This window comes from Colobus angolensis, unplaced genomic scaffold (genome assembly GCF_000951035.1).
Source record: "Colobus angolensis palliatus isolate OR3802 unplaced genomic scaffold, Cang.pa_1.0 Scaffold124, whole genome shotgun sequence".
Lineage (NCBI taxonomy): Eukaryota > Metazoa > Chordata > Mammalia > Primates > Cercopithecidae > Colobus > Colobus angolensis.
The window spans coordinates 6,398,315-6,414,411 of NW_012113586.1; the positions used below are offsets into that span (position 1 = coordinate 6,398,315).

General features: G+C 49.8%; 1 protein-coding gene across 2 annotated transcripts in view; it reads left to right on the forward strand.

The window, feature by feature from the left end:
- SYT6 (synaptotagmin VI) overlaps nt 1-16,097 on the forward strand; it is a 62,106-nt gene that overhangs the window by 14,250 nt on the left and 31,759 nt on the right. For both annotated transcript variants that reach the window (XM_011933120.1, XM_011933121.1), the window contains one exon: nt 1,564-2,122. In XM_011933120.1, coding sequence (XP_011788510.1) covers nt 1,564-2,122 — 559 coding nt within the window. The remainder of the gene's footprint in view (nt 1-1,563; nt 2,123-16,097) is intronic.

Sequence of the window (16,097 nt, forward strand, 5' to 3'; positions counted from 1 at the left end):
GAGTAGACCGCTCCCTTCCCTGATCCCACACCTCCACACTCCCTTAATACATCTATGGGATTCCAGCCTGTGAGGATCAGCGATCAGAAATAATAACACATATCCTTTGATGGAGAAATATGTCAGAAGATGTGATCCATGATGGGTGATCAACGAGGAGGAGGTGGGCACTAGGAAAGACTTCACAAAAGGGAAACCTTTGAGGCTGGTTGCTGTACATGTGGTGTGCACTTGGGGTATGTGTGGATGTGAGGGGAATGGAATAGTGGAATAGGGGAGTGTTGGATGTTTGGAAGGAAAGGCTTCAGGCAGAAGGAAGAGAACGGCAAAGGCCTAGAGACGTAAGAGTTCACGGTGTGTTTAGGGATATGTCAGTAAAGCCCGATAGCTACAGTCTGCAGTGCGTGGCAGATAAGGCAAGAGATTCTTAATAGTTTGAGAATGAGGATTCCTTTAAAGCCTTTCAGAGTTCCCTGTATGACAACAATTGTAAATACATACAGCATCCTTTAACTGAAAATAGCAACAAGAAAAACATAACGACAAAAACCTACCCCAAATTCAGAAACACTTTTAAAAGATGTGGTGCAAGCATGCATAAGGCCTTGTATTTACTCAAAACTTAGGGCTCTGATGGATTCCTAGGTCCCTGCAATGGCTCTCCAGGCCCTCAGGGGACCAACCAAAGAGAATGAGGCCTGATCTTCAGACTGGAGGCCAGGAATGAACATGCTGGGGGTCACATTGACAGTTTGTCATATGGCCTTGGGCAAGTTCCTCACCTTCCCTTAGCCTCGCTTTTTCCAGCTGTAAAATAAGGCTGATGACTTTTATATGGCAGTTGTGAGGAGCCAATGGAAGAATCAATGTAATCGATAAGGAGAGCTAACACGTATATTGCTTATGATTATGCTTGGCTCTGTTCTAAGCACTTCATATGTAATCAATTCATTTTACTCTCAGAGCAATCCTATGTGGTTGTTACTTTTATTATCCTCGTTTTTATGGCACAGAGAGGTTAAATCACTTTCCCAAGATCTCAGCTGGAAAGTGACAGAGCCAAGATTGACCTATGCAGTCTAACTCTAAAGCCCATGCTTTTACCACTCCGCTGCCTGCTGTATAGCAAATGCTCAACAAATGGAGATGTTGATGAAGGTGATGAAGGGGGTGCCACATTGAGGATAAGAAGGGATGGTCCTTCTCTTAAGGGATCTCATGATTTAATAAGGAAACCAGAGTCTTGTCTACTAGGAAGTAAACCTAAAAAGCAGGTAACAGAAAAGCAGGAAAAAGTGATTATGATAGCAATGGCTAACATTTATTGAGCTTACTATATATCAGGTGCCATTCCAACTACTTTACATATATTAAGACATGTAATGCTCACCACAACCTTGTACACCAAATGTGTGCAGAGGAAAAGTGGGGTCAATAAGAGGAAGGAAAAGGGGGCTCAACAAGGGATACAATGAGCCAGGGCTTCCAGGCTTGTGTCTGCCTTCATCCCCCTTCCCCTGAACCTTGACCACACTCTCTCTGCCCCCTCCTGCCCTCTACCAGGCACACGTCCTTCAAGCGCCACCTGCCAAGGCAGATGCACGTCTCCAGTGTAGACTATGGCAATGATCTTCCACCAGCAGCAGAGCAGCCCACCAGCATTGGCCGCATCAAGCCTGAGCTCTACAAGCAGAAGTCGGTGGATGGGGACGATGCCAAGTCTGAGGCCACCAAAAGCTGCGGGAAGATCAACTTCAGCCTACGTTATGATTACGAGACCGAGACCCTGATTGTGCGTATCGTGAAGGCTTTTGACCTCCCTGCCAAGGACTTTTGCGGAAGCTCTGACCCTTATGTCAAGATCTACCTCCTGCCTGACCGCAAATGCAAGCTGCAGACCCGGGTGCACCGCAAGACCCTGAACCCCACCTTTGATGAGAACTTCCACTTCCCTGTGCCCTATGAGGAGCTGGCTGACCGCAAGCTGCATCTCAGTGTCTTCGACTTCGACCGCTTCTCCCGCCATGACATGATTGGTGAGGTCATCATGGACAACCTCTTTGAGGCCTCTGATCTGTCTCGGGAAACCTCCATCTGGAAGGACATCCAATATGCCACAAGTGTAAGTACAGCCCTGTTCCTTGGCTTCTTGAGGATTTGTGGTTCTGGGTTGGGTTGGACATATCCCCAACCCCTCACTTCCTAGAGACAAATGGGCCTTTTCCCTTCGGGATATGAAGAGGGACTCTGGAAACTGCCCAGTGGCCCAGCCTACCCTTGCACTCTGCCCCAGGTTGGAATGGCAGACAGCAGAGTCCCCATGTAGCTAGGAAGGGGAGGGATTTTTTATCTGTGGTTTCTGGTTGCATGTTCCGGGATAGTTCTTTCTACTGAGAGTACTGATATAGAGAGTACTGATATAGATACAGAAACCTGGCACAGGCAATCGAAACAGGCCATATCAATTAGGCTGAACCAGGCTATGCTGCAGCAGCAAACGGTCCGAGGATTTTGTGGCTTTAGACAACCAAAGTTTATGCCTTGTTCATGTTTCATGTGCTTTGCATCTGGGCTGGGGACTCTACTCCACCTTGTTACCTGGGGACCCAAGCCAACAGACGCTGCATTTAGACACGGGCCCCCACGGTTAAAGATCAGGAGGAAGAGGAAGTGGCAAATCATGCACCGTTTATTAAAGCTTCCACACAGAAGTGACACACGTCACTTCCACTCCCATTAGAACAAGACACATGGTAACTCCTAATATCGAGGGAGAAGGGGCAAATTAATCCTACCGAGTGCCCAGAAGGAGAGCTGGACATACCTAATGAATAGCACGAATGACGACACACAGCAGAGTCCCTTTGCTTGGGCATCGTTTTCCCAGTCATGTATGGGAGATGGGGGAGGCCAGCCCAAAAGGAGACCTGACTAACCCCTACACAGGAGGTGGGTGCTGGGCTGTTTGCAATCAGCTGGAATTAACCAGGGAAGGTTTCAAGGAGCTGGGGCTCAAGTTGGCTTTTAAGAGAAGGGAGCACAGGTTTGGCACAGAGAACTGGAGAGGGCACATCTGGAGCCCTTCGGTCTGGCATAGCCCTTCGTTCCAGTCCCAAGTTGAGGAAACTGTATAGCTGTGTCCTGCAGGTATAGCTAGTGTTCTCTCACTAAGCCACCCCCCCCCCCACCTCCAGGCAGCTGAGAGCTCAGTGGGGGCGATCCCTCCAAGCTCCAGTGGCCTTGCATCTGCTGTCTTGAGTGCTAACAGGTTGAGCGGCAACCTGGATATTTCCTGCGCTGTATCTCTGAGGAGGGGCGACCCCACTCTGCCTGCAGACTCCCGCTCAGATAGTCAATACTCAATATCTCTGTGTTGAGCCTGTGAAGAGAGGGGCTGGGAAAATCAGCCCTGCTCTGGTGTGCAAAGGGTATAAATCTTGATTTGTTGGAAGTGAGAAAGCTTGGTGGGCTCTGCTTATACCCCAGGAAGGGTCTGGGGGACACCCCATTCTCATAGCTTGTGCTGACTTTGACCAGTCCAGCCCGATGGCCCAGTGCCTCCCCCACCTTTGCTTTCCTGAAATGTCATCCCTAAGAAGAACATAAGTAGCTGGCTGGCTAGCAGGCAGACGGGGCGGGCAGACGGGGCGGATCAGAACAGCAGCTGTGCGGCAGCCCCAGGCCCGAGCGCTCCACACCATAAATCACTCTGAAGTTCACATCTGGTGGGGCTCTTCCCTGTGGTCTCCTTAGGCTGTGGTTTCATTATGGTAACTGGACAGGTAGCGAAAAGCAGCTCAGCCCTCCTCAGAGTGAGGTTGCCACCCAGGGAAGGGCGTGAGGGCCAGGGGCTGCAGGAAGCAGAGCTCAGCTCAGCCCTTCTAGGAGCCTCCTTTGCTCCTTGCCAGAGTCCACCATCTGGTGTCTTTGGCTCTAGGCATGACTGGAAGCCTCATGCCTGGGGTAAGCAGTCTGTGCCCAAGCACACTCCTCACCTGGATGCACCTTTCCATATCTGAGAACCCCGTGGCTGTCCTGCCTTTGTCCCATCACCACTTCCCCAGCCTGGCTTCTGAAAAGGGCAGATCAACCAAAGAGCATGGAACAAATCACCACCATCCTCATCATCCTCAACTATTATCATTATAGCCCCCCTCCCTCTCCTCCTCCTAAGAACACTGTGCCAGGCATGGGGGTGAGGGTGGGGCTGGGGTAGAAAACAGCCTCTTTGACCCACAGAAACTTGTCATCTAATTACAGAGACAGGAAAAGTCCCTGCAGTAGCTGGCAGTGCAAAGCAGCAAACACGATCTGCTGTGTACGGTTATAGGAGCCTTAGAGTTAGGACAGCTGGCGAAGGTCTCCTGGATAAGGAGAACTAAATCAGGTGGGGAAGGACAGTCATAAGTAAGTCGACAGCCCAAGAGGAAGGGGCAGCATTCTAGCCAGGTACAGAGGGAGTCCAGGCGCAGAGGGAGTCCAGGCGCAGAGGGAGTCCAGCTGCAGGAGTTTTCCAAGCTGCAGAGCCGTGCGCACCCATGCTCAGCCAGTCTGTCTTACTATCTGTCTGAGCTGGATGTTTCTTCTCAAGTGAGTCCCCTGCCACCCTCCAACCCACAGCCCCACCAGCAGATAGAATTCTCAGGAGCAAGTTCATCACCCTGCCAGGCAAGGACTCAAGCAAAAAGAGGGGGAAGAGGTGCAAGAAGGCTGGTGCTTGTACCTATTTGTGGTGCTGTCAAATTTTAATCATTTGGGGGCCAGGGAGGCCCAAGTCATCACAGTCACCAGGAATAACAGAGCACTGGGTGTATATGAATTTCCACAGCCAGCACAATGGGGAGCAATGCTGACGAGCTGAGCACAGCCAACAGCCAGCTCCCATGTCTCCCGTGTGTCTGATTCCATTCCCAGAGCTGCCCTTTGGACCTGAGCTCAGGAATCCAGCAGCTTCAGAAAAACACCTGACATTTCTGCCTCTTGCCTTTGCCAACAAGTTCTCCATGTCAGGCAGGCCTGTTCCCACCTCTCTGCCTGGTGCAAACCAATCCACCTTTCAGAGCCTAACTGCCGTCATCCTCCATGTGGCCTCCCGGTCTCACAGCAGCTGCCTCTCCAGTGTGTTCTCTGTATCCCCAAGTTATATCCTGAGTCATATTCTACCTTGTAAAGTCCTCCCAATGGCTCAGGAATGGCTTGTGACCCACATTTGACTTTCTCTTGTATTTTCCCTCAGGGCTGAGTGTAAGAAACCAGTACTTTCTTGTTAAATGACCAGTGGCTTAGTTAATTCAATTAAAACTATATATGGGTGCCCAAGGAAAAGACTATTAAAGAAGTAGTTGGGATTGAATGGAGTTAACCTGGGAAGGCTTCTTGGAGGAGAAGCAGTTCAAGTAGTATTTAGAAAATGGCTTAGAGCCAGGCTTGGTTGGGAGAGACCCAGCCTGTGCACTTGTTCAGAGGTGAATGGGATGGTTTGTGTCTGGGGTAACCAGTCAGATCAGGTAGTCTGGACCAAAGCAGAGGGTCCGTGACCCACATGCTGAGCAGAAGGAAAGGTCCTATGAGAAAGGGAACTTGGAGGCTGCTCTGTGCTCACCAAAGTGATGTGAATGCTGCCTGTGTTGCTCCTTGAGTTTGTGCAGAAGAGTCAGATTCAGCCCTGGCGGGTGGCACCAGGCAGATCCCTTGTTCCCGCCCCCGCCCTTGTGCTTGACGTGAAGTACCAAAGCCTGAAACATTTGCATTGTTTTCTCACAAACACAGAACCCTGAGCTCAAGGCTAGTGAAGGGGAGGAGCACATCCGGGGAGTCTAGCTCTTTGTTAATTGCAAATCTTAAGCCTCAAGGGACACTCACCTCCCTACCCCAGATTGTTCCAGAGGGAAGTCTGGGCAGCACAGCAGCTCATATGCCCCACTGGCTGGAGAGCCAGAGCAAACCAGGTCTGCAGGACAGTCAGAGGCCTCTTGCATTGCGTGGAATTAAGAAACTCAGGCCTGGGATGGAAATTTTGGGAGTTCACCACACCCATTCCAGCCCTGGGAAGCTCTGCCCTCCTGCTTCCCCCATCTCTCCTCCTGCCTGGCTTGCCCAAGGGCCCCTGATGGTCTCTTGGGCATTCCCAGAGCTTTGCCACTGTCTCTCCAACCAGAGCTTCAACTGGCTAAAATCACCATGCTCTTCCCTCCTAGCGTCTTCTGCCCCCAGTCTCATTATTTCTAAATAAAGCTGTAGATTTATCATTATAATAGAGCTGCCGTCACCCCGGTTTGCTAACATCTCTAATCTTGTAGTTATTGCTACAGAGGACTCAGACCCCACCGCACACAACTATTCCTGTGGCTATTCCTTCTCCTTCACTGTAGTGGGAGACGAAGGCTGTAACTGGGGCCATAAATATGTGCTGTGCTTGGTGGTGCTAATGGATTCAGCCATCTTCCTGCCTTACCAGGTCCCTACTAGTTTAGAGTGTGCATGCGTGTGTGTGTGCACGTGTGTTGTTTTTGGACTAGGCTAGAGTGTGTGTGTGCATGCATGTGTATGTGTGTGAGTGTGCATTTGTGTGTGTGTGTGTTTTAGGGGTGATGAAGTGTTCCATATACTTCCAGAGAACCTGGCCTGAGGGTATGCAGGGAGGAAGGGAGGCCTTAAATGGTAGAATAGCCTCTGGCCTGGAAATAAGCAGAGCTGTGCAGAAGGAGTGCAGGCTTTATTGTCAACCCAACCTGAGTTGCATTCTAACTTCCTCACTTGCTAGCTTTAAAACCTTGGGACATTATCTAAACTGTGCCTCAGGTTTGACATCAGCAAGACGGGGATAATAATGGCTTCTAGTCCTATTGGTATTATATGTAGTAAATGAAACAGTGTACACAGCCACCCAGGACAGCACTGTCACAGAGCAGTTGCTGAGCCCTATTCCTCTGGTGCCTTCCTGCTATAACACTCCCAGGCCTGACCTTCCCCTTCAGTCCAGGTCACCTGTTCTGACTGGTTGTTGGATATTATGATTCCTTTTTTATTTCTTGTCTTGGCTATGCTGTGTGTTTTCTGTGTGACCTTGAAAAAGTGACTTTCCATCTCTGGGCTGCATTTTCCTCAGTATTAAACCATCTCTAGAGGCCTGTGATTCTCAGCTCCTCCCCCTCTAGGAAGTTCTTGGCTCTCATGCTTTCACAGAACAGAGCTACCTATTCTCCGGAGTGTGGTCTCCATAGCAGAGGCCTAAACCGCACAGTGATAAGCCATGGGGCAGAATTTCCAGACATCCTCACTCCTCCCTTAAATGTCAGTAAGAGTCAGGCCTCTCTTCAAGCCCTTGGGGAATGTCCTCTAGGAGGTTTCTGCCACAGGGGAGGCCCCATCAGCAACCCTTCCTCCTCCTTTTCCCATGAGCCACATTCCTGTGCCAGCACTCAGCTCCCTCCCTCCCATCTCCTTCCCAATCCCCATTTGCTGGAATGTGCCTGTCATCACTTATTGAGCTCCTGCTAGCTACCAAGGGCACAACCTGCTTTGCCATGTGTCATCCTCACCACAATGCTTATGGTGGTCCCCTATATGTAAATAAACAAATGAAGGTTGTTTAAGTGACTTACCCATTGTCACCCAAACAGAAATAATAAAGCCAAGATTTGAACTCATGATCCTCACACCACCAGAGGGAAGCATGGTTACATTGTTTCTTGGGACAGAAAATAAACACTGAAATTGTGCAGCTCATCAGGGGATCCAGAAGAGTGTTTTGTTCTGTTTTTTCTTTGTGGGCTGCTTAGGTTCTCTCACGCATCTCAAAATCTAGTCATTTTGGAGAGTGGGTTTGGTGCTGACATTGGATTCCTTTACCTTTTCCCCCATTTCCTTTCTGTGAGCACTAGGTTCGACATCGTTTCTCTTTAGTTTAATAGCTATTCATTGAATGCCGACTATGTGCTGGTCAGTGCATCACTGGTCACTTGTTGAATGCAGAGCCAGGGACTGGGCTATGGAAAGGAAGGCAGAGCAAGACCCCTCCACATCAGGGTGCCCAGGCTGATGGGAACTGTAGGAGATGCCTGTGCCCCCCAGTCCCCAAGCCCCTCATACATAAGGCACACACCTGGGGACAGACCAGTTCAGGATGCCTACAACACAATTATGCAAGCTGCTGCACTGCAAGCCATGTGCAGAGGTGTTAGGAGACGTGAAGAAAAGAAATTGGAGTCAGATGAGATTGCTCTAGAAAAGCTGCTTCTAGAAAAGAAAAGTTTAGGCCAGGTTATGTTGATGACAGTGAAGGACAGAGCATGATAAAAGAGGAAGTCAGAGGAAGGCGACTATGTTTCTTTGTTCTCTTTGGACTTAGGGAAGGATCTAGAGAGAACTTCTCTCTCGTAAGATTGGGTTTCTTTTCTTTGTATAATAACTACTTGCAGAGTAATTACTATGTAGCAGGCACCAGGCTGGGAGTATGACTTCAACTCCAGTCCTGCCCTCAAGACCTCACAGTCTGATGGGGGAGGCAGGAAACCAGTTCTGTTGTCTTGGTGACATGCGGATCCCTCACTGGCCCAGCATGTTGGGGGAAGACAGGCCTCCTGAAATGAAATTGCCTTGCTTGCCTGAAAAAATTTTCTGTTGCATCCTCTTCTCTCGCCCACACGCTCAAGTCAAATGAGATCCCAGAGTGGCCACAAAAGGCTTTTTCAAGTAGGGCCAAAGAATCAGCTAATTGATCCGCTGTGACTCATTGAATCACCGGGGGATGAAGCCTCCCAAAGCTTCATTGACCGGCAGTTCGATACAACACCTTCAAAGTGTCCACCTTGGATCTCAAGTTTCTAGGTCTGTCCTGGGCAGGAGACGGGCAGGAGTAAGAGGTAAGCGTATTGAATCTTCATCCACTAAACAGGTCTTCAAAGAGCCCTCAAAGAACATGTTGGGTCCTAGAACAACTAACTGGGTATTGAAGGGACGAACATAGTCCTTGCTTTCAAGGAACTCACAGTTCAACAGAGGTATCAGAGCAAGTAAAAATCTAATGAAAGGAACACAATTATTTACATTACATTAAAAGGAAAAAGGGGGAGATTGAGGTGAGTATTGAAGCGAGAAGAGTGAGTGAGTGGGATGAGGGATACAGATGGCTGAAGGAGAATTCAGGAACAAGAACTGAGCTTTGGGGAACGCCCACAGCCAGGATGAAGGAGAAAGAGCGGCAGGGAGCAAAGAGCACCGAGCAGGAGGAGATCAAGAGAAAGGGAACAGAGGACGTCAAAGGAGGAATCACTTGGGAATTATTCATTCAGCAATGACCTGTTTAAGCATCTGCTAAGTGCCAAGCATGGTCCTAGATGTTGAGGATGCAGCAGTCAACAAAGTCCCTGCTCTAGTGGAGCTTATGCTCTAGTGGAGGAAGGCAAGTGACTAAGATAAATAGTACGTCTGAGAGTCATAAATGACATGGAGAAAATGAAGCAGGAAGTGTGATAGGAAGTTGGGTTGGGGAGGGTGGGCAGGGGAGACCTCCCTGAGAGGGTGCCCTTTGCATAGACCTGAAATATGGGAAAGAACCCTGCAGATATTTGCAGGAAGAGAGGTCCAGGCAGAGAGAAAAGACCCTGCAGTGGGATGGCATCTGGCATGATCAAAGAACAAGAAAGAGGCCAGGCACATTGGCTCACATCTGTATTCCTAGCACTTTGGGAGGCTGAGGCAGGAGGATCGTGTGAGGCTAGGATTTTGAGACCAGCCCCTGGCAAAACAAGGAGACCTCGTCTCTACAAAAATTAAAAAAAAAAAAAAAAAGCCAGGTGTGGTGGTGCATGCCTATAATCCCAGCAACTCAGAGGCTGAGGTGGGACAATCGCTTGAGCCTGGGAGATCGAGGCTGCAGTGAGCCATGATCACAGCACTGTGCTGTGATCCATCAGACTGGGCAACAGAGCAAGACTCTGTCTATAAAAAAGAGAGGGAGAGGAAGAAGGAAGGAAGGAAGGAAGGAAGGAAGGAAGGAAGGAAGGAAGGAAGGAAGGAAGGGAAAAAAAGAGAAGAACAAAGAACAACAAGAGGACCAATGTGGCAGAAGCAGAAACAGGGCTGGGGAGGGGAAAGAATGAAAAATAAAGTGGGAGAGGTAAGAGGCCCGAGAGGTTAATATGGTTCCACAACCAAAAGTTCAAAAAGATCACTGCAGCTGATGGGCTGGGACTAGACTACTGTACACAGTCAGAGCAAAGGCAGGAAAGTCAGTGGGGATGTGATTGTCCTGAAAAAGAGATGACAGTAGCTTGAACAAGGATGGTGGTAGATATGTAAGATGTGGCTAGTCTCTGAATATATTTTGAAAGTACAGCCAGCAGTATTTGATGACAGATTGGGTGGAGGGTCTAAGGTGTAGAGAAAGAGAAGAATCAAGATTTTCAGTCCGAATAACTCAGGATGCTGAGTTGGGAAATCTTGGAGGAAGAACCCATTTGGGGAGGAAGATTAGGAGCTCAGATCTGGACATGTCATATTTGAGATACCTTTTGGACATCCAAGTGGTGATGCTACGTAGGAAGCTGGATATAAAGTCTGGAGTCCAGGAGTGAGGCCTTGGTTAAAGAAACAGATCTAGGAGATGTTAGCATATAAATGGTGTCAAGAGCCATGAGACTGGTTGAAATCCCAGTGGAATAAGTTTAGCTAGAAAAGAGGAAATAAACAGGATTTAACCATGAGGTACTCTAACAATTAATGTGGGGCTATGAAGAAAACCCAGCAAAGGAGACTAGCAGCAGGGGAAAAGAAGGAAAGCCAGGAGGGTACAGTGTCTCAGGAAACAAAGGAAGTGTTTCCAGAAGGACAGGGGTAAGGCTCAGTTGTATTAGATGCTGTGACCAATCAAGTAAGATGCGGACTGAGACCTGGCCGTTTTGTTCAGCATCAAGGAGCTTATCATCGGCCTTGACAAGGGCCACTTTGGTGGAACCTGAGTGGGGAAGATCAACTGTGGAACAGGGACTTGGGTCGTGTTATTCTGGGGAAATTTTCTGGAGGGTGCAGCTCTTGAAATGGGTTTTTAAAGGTCTAGGAGGGTTGGTTTGGCAGTGTGCCAAGAGGCTGGTTCCATATATGGGCCATAGCTTAGGGAAAAGCTAAGGCTGGGACAGGGAGGTAGAGTGAGCAGCCCTGGCTGAGAGCAACACAGAACAATTCAGGCCAAGACCACCTTTTCCATCAGAAATTTGCAGAAAGGCTCAGTATCCCTAGAATTCTGCCTTAAATTCCCGAGTGTCTGGACTGCTGCATACAGGTCCAAGCCAGGATGGAAGCAGAGAGGGAGAGTTTTCTGAAAGAGGCCAGCAGGGCCAATCAGGGTTACATGGAAGCCCCAGTAGGTGTAAAGGTATGCCTGAGCCTGGGGGCCAGGGTGGCCTGCCCAAACCCATGAAGACTGCTCCCCAGGCCGAACCCTGCAGCCAGAGCACTCTAAATAATGCATGAAGATGGCCAGTCTTGCGCCCCTCTTTGAGCAGTCCAAGTGAGCCCAGCAGTGGCCCTCCCAGCTGCCTGGCCCCCACCCACCTGGATCAGAAGCCACCAGGTCCTTGGTAGGGCTGCAGGGCTCCCTTGTGTGTTCGCTGCTCAGCAGGAGCTGTGCAGCTCCCCAGTTGTCTTTGCTGGATGTTCATTTGCCCCCACACTCCCCTGGGCCTGGTGTCATCATCCTTGTTATTCTCTGACACCCCCTCCTTAGACCAATGGCTGGAAATGACCGGTGCATCCTACTCACAGTTTATTCCTTTCACCCCTGCCAATGCAGAGATGGGTAGGACCTCTCCTTTGTACCTCTCACCAAAGAGGGGAGGCGGTGAAGAGCCTGGCTGCCTCCCTGGAAGGATTTCTTGGTCAGATGGGAACATCAAGCAAGGGGCAGCTTTTCCTGCTCCAGAATAGTAACAGCAGCCCTAACCTCAGACCTCATGTCTGTAGTGACTAGGAGGAAATTGGAGGTTGGAGGGTGCAGGGAAGCGTCCCTCCATGCTCAAAGCTCAGATCCTGAGAATGTGCCTCACTGTGTCCAGTCCCAGGTTCCAAAGCCAACAGGACTTTGACTTTTCTGGGACTGCCCAAGGGGCCAAGGCTCCTCTAGAGAAGGATTGCTGAAAATCCACCAAGAGCCCAGAAAGGAAAGAGGAGAGGTATGGGTTCCACACTCCATCCCACGGGCAGCCTTCACTAGGGCCTCCATGGTCAATCCGGGAGTCGGGTCACACACTCCCACAGCTGAGCAGCAGCAGGTCCCTTCCACCACAGGTGAGGACCCCAAGTCCACAAACTGTTCCTGCTGCAGAGGTGACGGCTGTGCCCCTACCCTTCCACACACTCTCACTTGAGCCAAAATTAGGACCTGTAGCTGTTCTTGGTTCCAGGGGGCTAAAGGTTTCCCATGTGATGCTGGAAAACAAAGCCAATGGTCCAGACAGGGCTCTGACCTGCAGTAAGCAGAGCTGCTCAGCTCTGCTGGCCTTGGGTGTTCTTATTTAAGTTGTTTCTAAACTTGGCCTTTCACAATAGGTCCTTCTCCGCTGCTTCAGAAGAAATGGCCTTACAAAGCTGCCAGAGGCCCAGATAGTGGAGACAGTTCCACGTTCACTCTTGATGAGTTCCCTAGCCTCCAGACAGCCCCATTGCCCACTCAGGCCAGCTTCCTCTAGGGCACGGCTCCCACTGGCAACCAGACCACAACCCTGTCTTCCCTCCCTCCCTCTGCTCACAGCCTGCTTCAGCACAGAGCTGGTGGGCAAGCCGACCCTGCCTCCGGCCCAATGTGCCCCTCATTAGTATGCTGTGACTCTGGATGGAATAAATATCTAATCTTTCCTTTACAAGAGGATGAATGGGAAATCATTAGGCAACGAGCTCATGCATCAACAAAAAGTGATTTCTCCAACATAGATGTACTTACCATGCTTCCCCCGACCTTGCTCCCAGAACATATGCACTTGCTTAGTGCTTCCACTGCCTAATAACACACAATGACATTTTCTCCTGGAGAGAGACTATTTGGTCGCAAGGAAAGCAGCAGCCAAACATCCCCTCTGGGCACTGTCACAGACTTTCGAACTCCAGGATTCATCCAGGAGGAAGGGAATGCAGTTTTCTAGATCAGCAGCAATTCAGAGAGACTAGGGTCATGGGGTGTAACTATGACCAGAATAGCAACCAACTCGGGAGAATTGGAGCAGTCCCTGAGGGGCTTCACATTTTCCTGCGGACCACGGTGTTATGACTCCATATTTTCATGGACTTGGGGGTGGTCAGAGCTAGAAAGAGCCTTGGAGATGAACTGGCTCAACCTCCTCCTGCCATACATGAGTAATCTCAGACCAGAGAAGTCTCACAACTTGCTTGGGGTGGTTGGGAGTCAATGCAAATCTGGGCTCCAAAGCAGGTCTCATGAGACCCAGCCCATGCCCTTCCTACTGCCTTCCTAGTCTCTGGATTTTTATAGGAAATTCTCTTGCCTTGTTTTTACTCTTTCCTTCCCAGGCCCCTGCCCACTCTCTGCCTCCATCCTGTGCCCGTGAGCCTCTCTCTCCTGTAGGGAAGAGGTGAAAGAGAGAATTTGGAGTTAAAGGCATGAAATGTCACAGGGCACAGAGCAAAAACCCCCTTCCCTATCCCAAAAGTTAGTCTTTTCCATGCAAGGAAGATCTAAGACCAGAAATAGGCAAACCAGCGAGGAACATCAGCAGGAAAACCAAGGAAAAAAGAGGCCATTTATCAAAGTGTTTTGACCCTGAGCCAATTAACTCCCACCCAAAATCTCCCCATGGTACATAAATATTTCTATCTTAGAGGAGGAAGGAGACAAGGTGAGCCATAGAGTATAGGTCAGCCTTGTCCAGTTGCTAGCATATTTTATAGTGTTTTAGTGTCAGCAGCAATACAGAAAAATGTGGTCTCTACAGCAGCCATCCTCCCCCTCCCTCCAGCCCCCATGCCCCTGCCAACCCTGAGCCCATCTGGCCCTCATTCATCCTCATCAGCCATCCACTGTAGCCACATTTTCCTCTCATGTCTGAATTGACACCTACTCATTCTCCATGAATATTTAATATCTTCCTTTCTGGACAAAGTCTGTGAGACCTTGAGGGCCTCTCTAGGGCTGCACTGAAATCTGGGTAGAAAGCTTTCCATGGAGTCCACTTGGCCTTGGGATGAGGGAATTAGGATAGAGAGACAGCCCCCAGACAGGATGAGCCACAGCACGATGTTCACCCATGTCTGGCCAGCACAGACTGGCACTGCCCTCCATCCTGATGGCCTGAAAAGCACTAATGATTGCCTCAAAAGACTGTCATTTTAGAGCCCTACCCGGCTGATTGTCTGGATGTGACACAATGTGGAGTTCACCAACATCCTTGACCATGGGTCGGGTTTCCCTAGGAGCTATTTTATGTTTTCTTCACAAAACCTGTGTCTGATGTACTTGAAGTGGGAGGGAATGGAGGTGAGATCAGGAATGGGTGCGAAAACAAGCCTCAGATGACAATTTATGTGCAGAATTCCAACTGCAGGTTAAGCAGGGTGTCCGCCAGAGCTTCTTGGCCTCCTGTGTGCCAGGCTTTAAGTGCCATGGTTTATTCATTCCTCACCCCTGCCTTGCAGGGTCAGTACTGGTGTTATCCCCAGTCTCCAGATGAAGCAACTCAGGCAATCTGCTCAAGGTCACCAGGCCGGTGAGCTGCAGGGGTCCACCTGGCCAGCCGGCTGCATGTGCTCCAAGCCCTCCCCTATTTTGCCTTCTCAGGAACTGGCTAACAGGGGCTCCCGCCATGCGTTCTGCCTCTTCCTGGGGTGGGAAAAGCATATATGAGTATAGTCTCTTCTGGCACCAATGTTCCACCTCTTCCTAAATGTCATCCTCCTCTTGGTCTCTAATGGCTCTTCCTTCATTGACCCAGTCATGGAACATGGGCCCAGCGCCACCACACCCCAAGCAACACAAAGTGAAGAGCAGCACTTAACTGCAGGTCTGTTGTGATGGAGAGTACCACTTCCCAGCGGCACAGCAGACTGCTGGTGGGCACCTGCCCCCAGCTCCCCACCACTCCCATCATTCTATTGTCTTCCCTCTCCATTCCCCGAAAGTTCCAGGCCTCAAATCCAAACAACCACACATCCCTCTTTCAATTGCCTGACTTCTCTCCATCCCCAGCCCCAGCTGCAGCTCAGTTGCAGTCCCATCTCCTCACATTTAAAACCCAGCAAGGTTGCTAATTGAATAACTGGCCATCATTTCCAGGAGCAGTGGGGACCCTAAGATTGTTATATTGCCTTTACCAGGCTCCACCCTCCATAGAAGGCTTTTATGGTTTCAAATGGCATTTGCTTTCTCTGTTTCCTAAGAATTTCTATGGCCATTGGCATTTCTGCGGGGCTTGTAAAGCCATTTTCCTATAGATAGGCCCCTCCTTAGGGCTTGGCTGAAGTTGCCACCTGAGATAGGAAGGCGGAAGCCACTTCCATCTCAACCTTCTGAGTTCTGCAAGTCTCCTGAGAATGAACCTGTCCTTCCGTCCAAAATGAAGCCTGAGAAGAAGGCCCCAGCCAGGTGGAAGAATTGGATGGGGTCTCAGCCAGAAAAGAGACAGAGTGTTAGAGATAAATGTCCATAAAAGAGAGGACGCCACTCCACCGGGACAGGCAGAGAGCTGCCAGGGAAAGACGTGGGGAGGGGCCTGTGCAAGTGTCCTGGCCACCTGGGGCTGGAGACCCTGAGGCAGTGTCATTTGCTTTGTCTGTGGCTATTTCCTTTTGTTCACCCTTAGTATTTGAAGTTCCTTTTTATACTACCAGGCTCTTTCAGGGATGTGATGGGAACCAGGAGCAGGGTTTGGGTCTACAGTTGGGTTGGAGCTTTAAAGAGAATTCAGGGACAGAACGTGAAGGAGCACCTAGAACCAGAAAGAAAACTCGAAAGGAAAGAAGGGGAGTGTCCAGAGGGAGAGACAGAGGGTCTTTCTTCAGCCACCCTGGCCACCTGCCAGCCTTCTCCAGAGCTCCTCTCTGCTGTCCCCAAAAGGCTTTGCACCTTGTTTGAATAAAAGAGGTCACCGCTT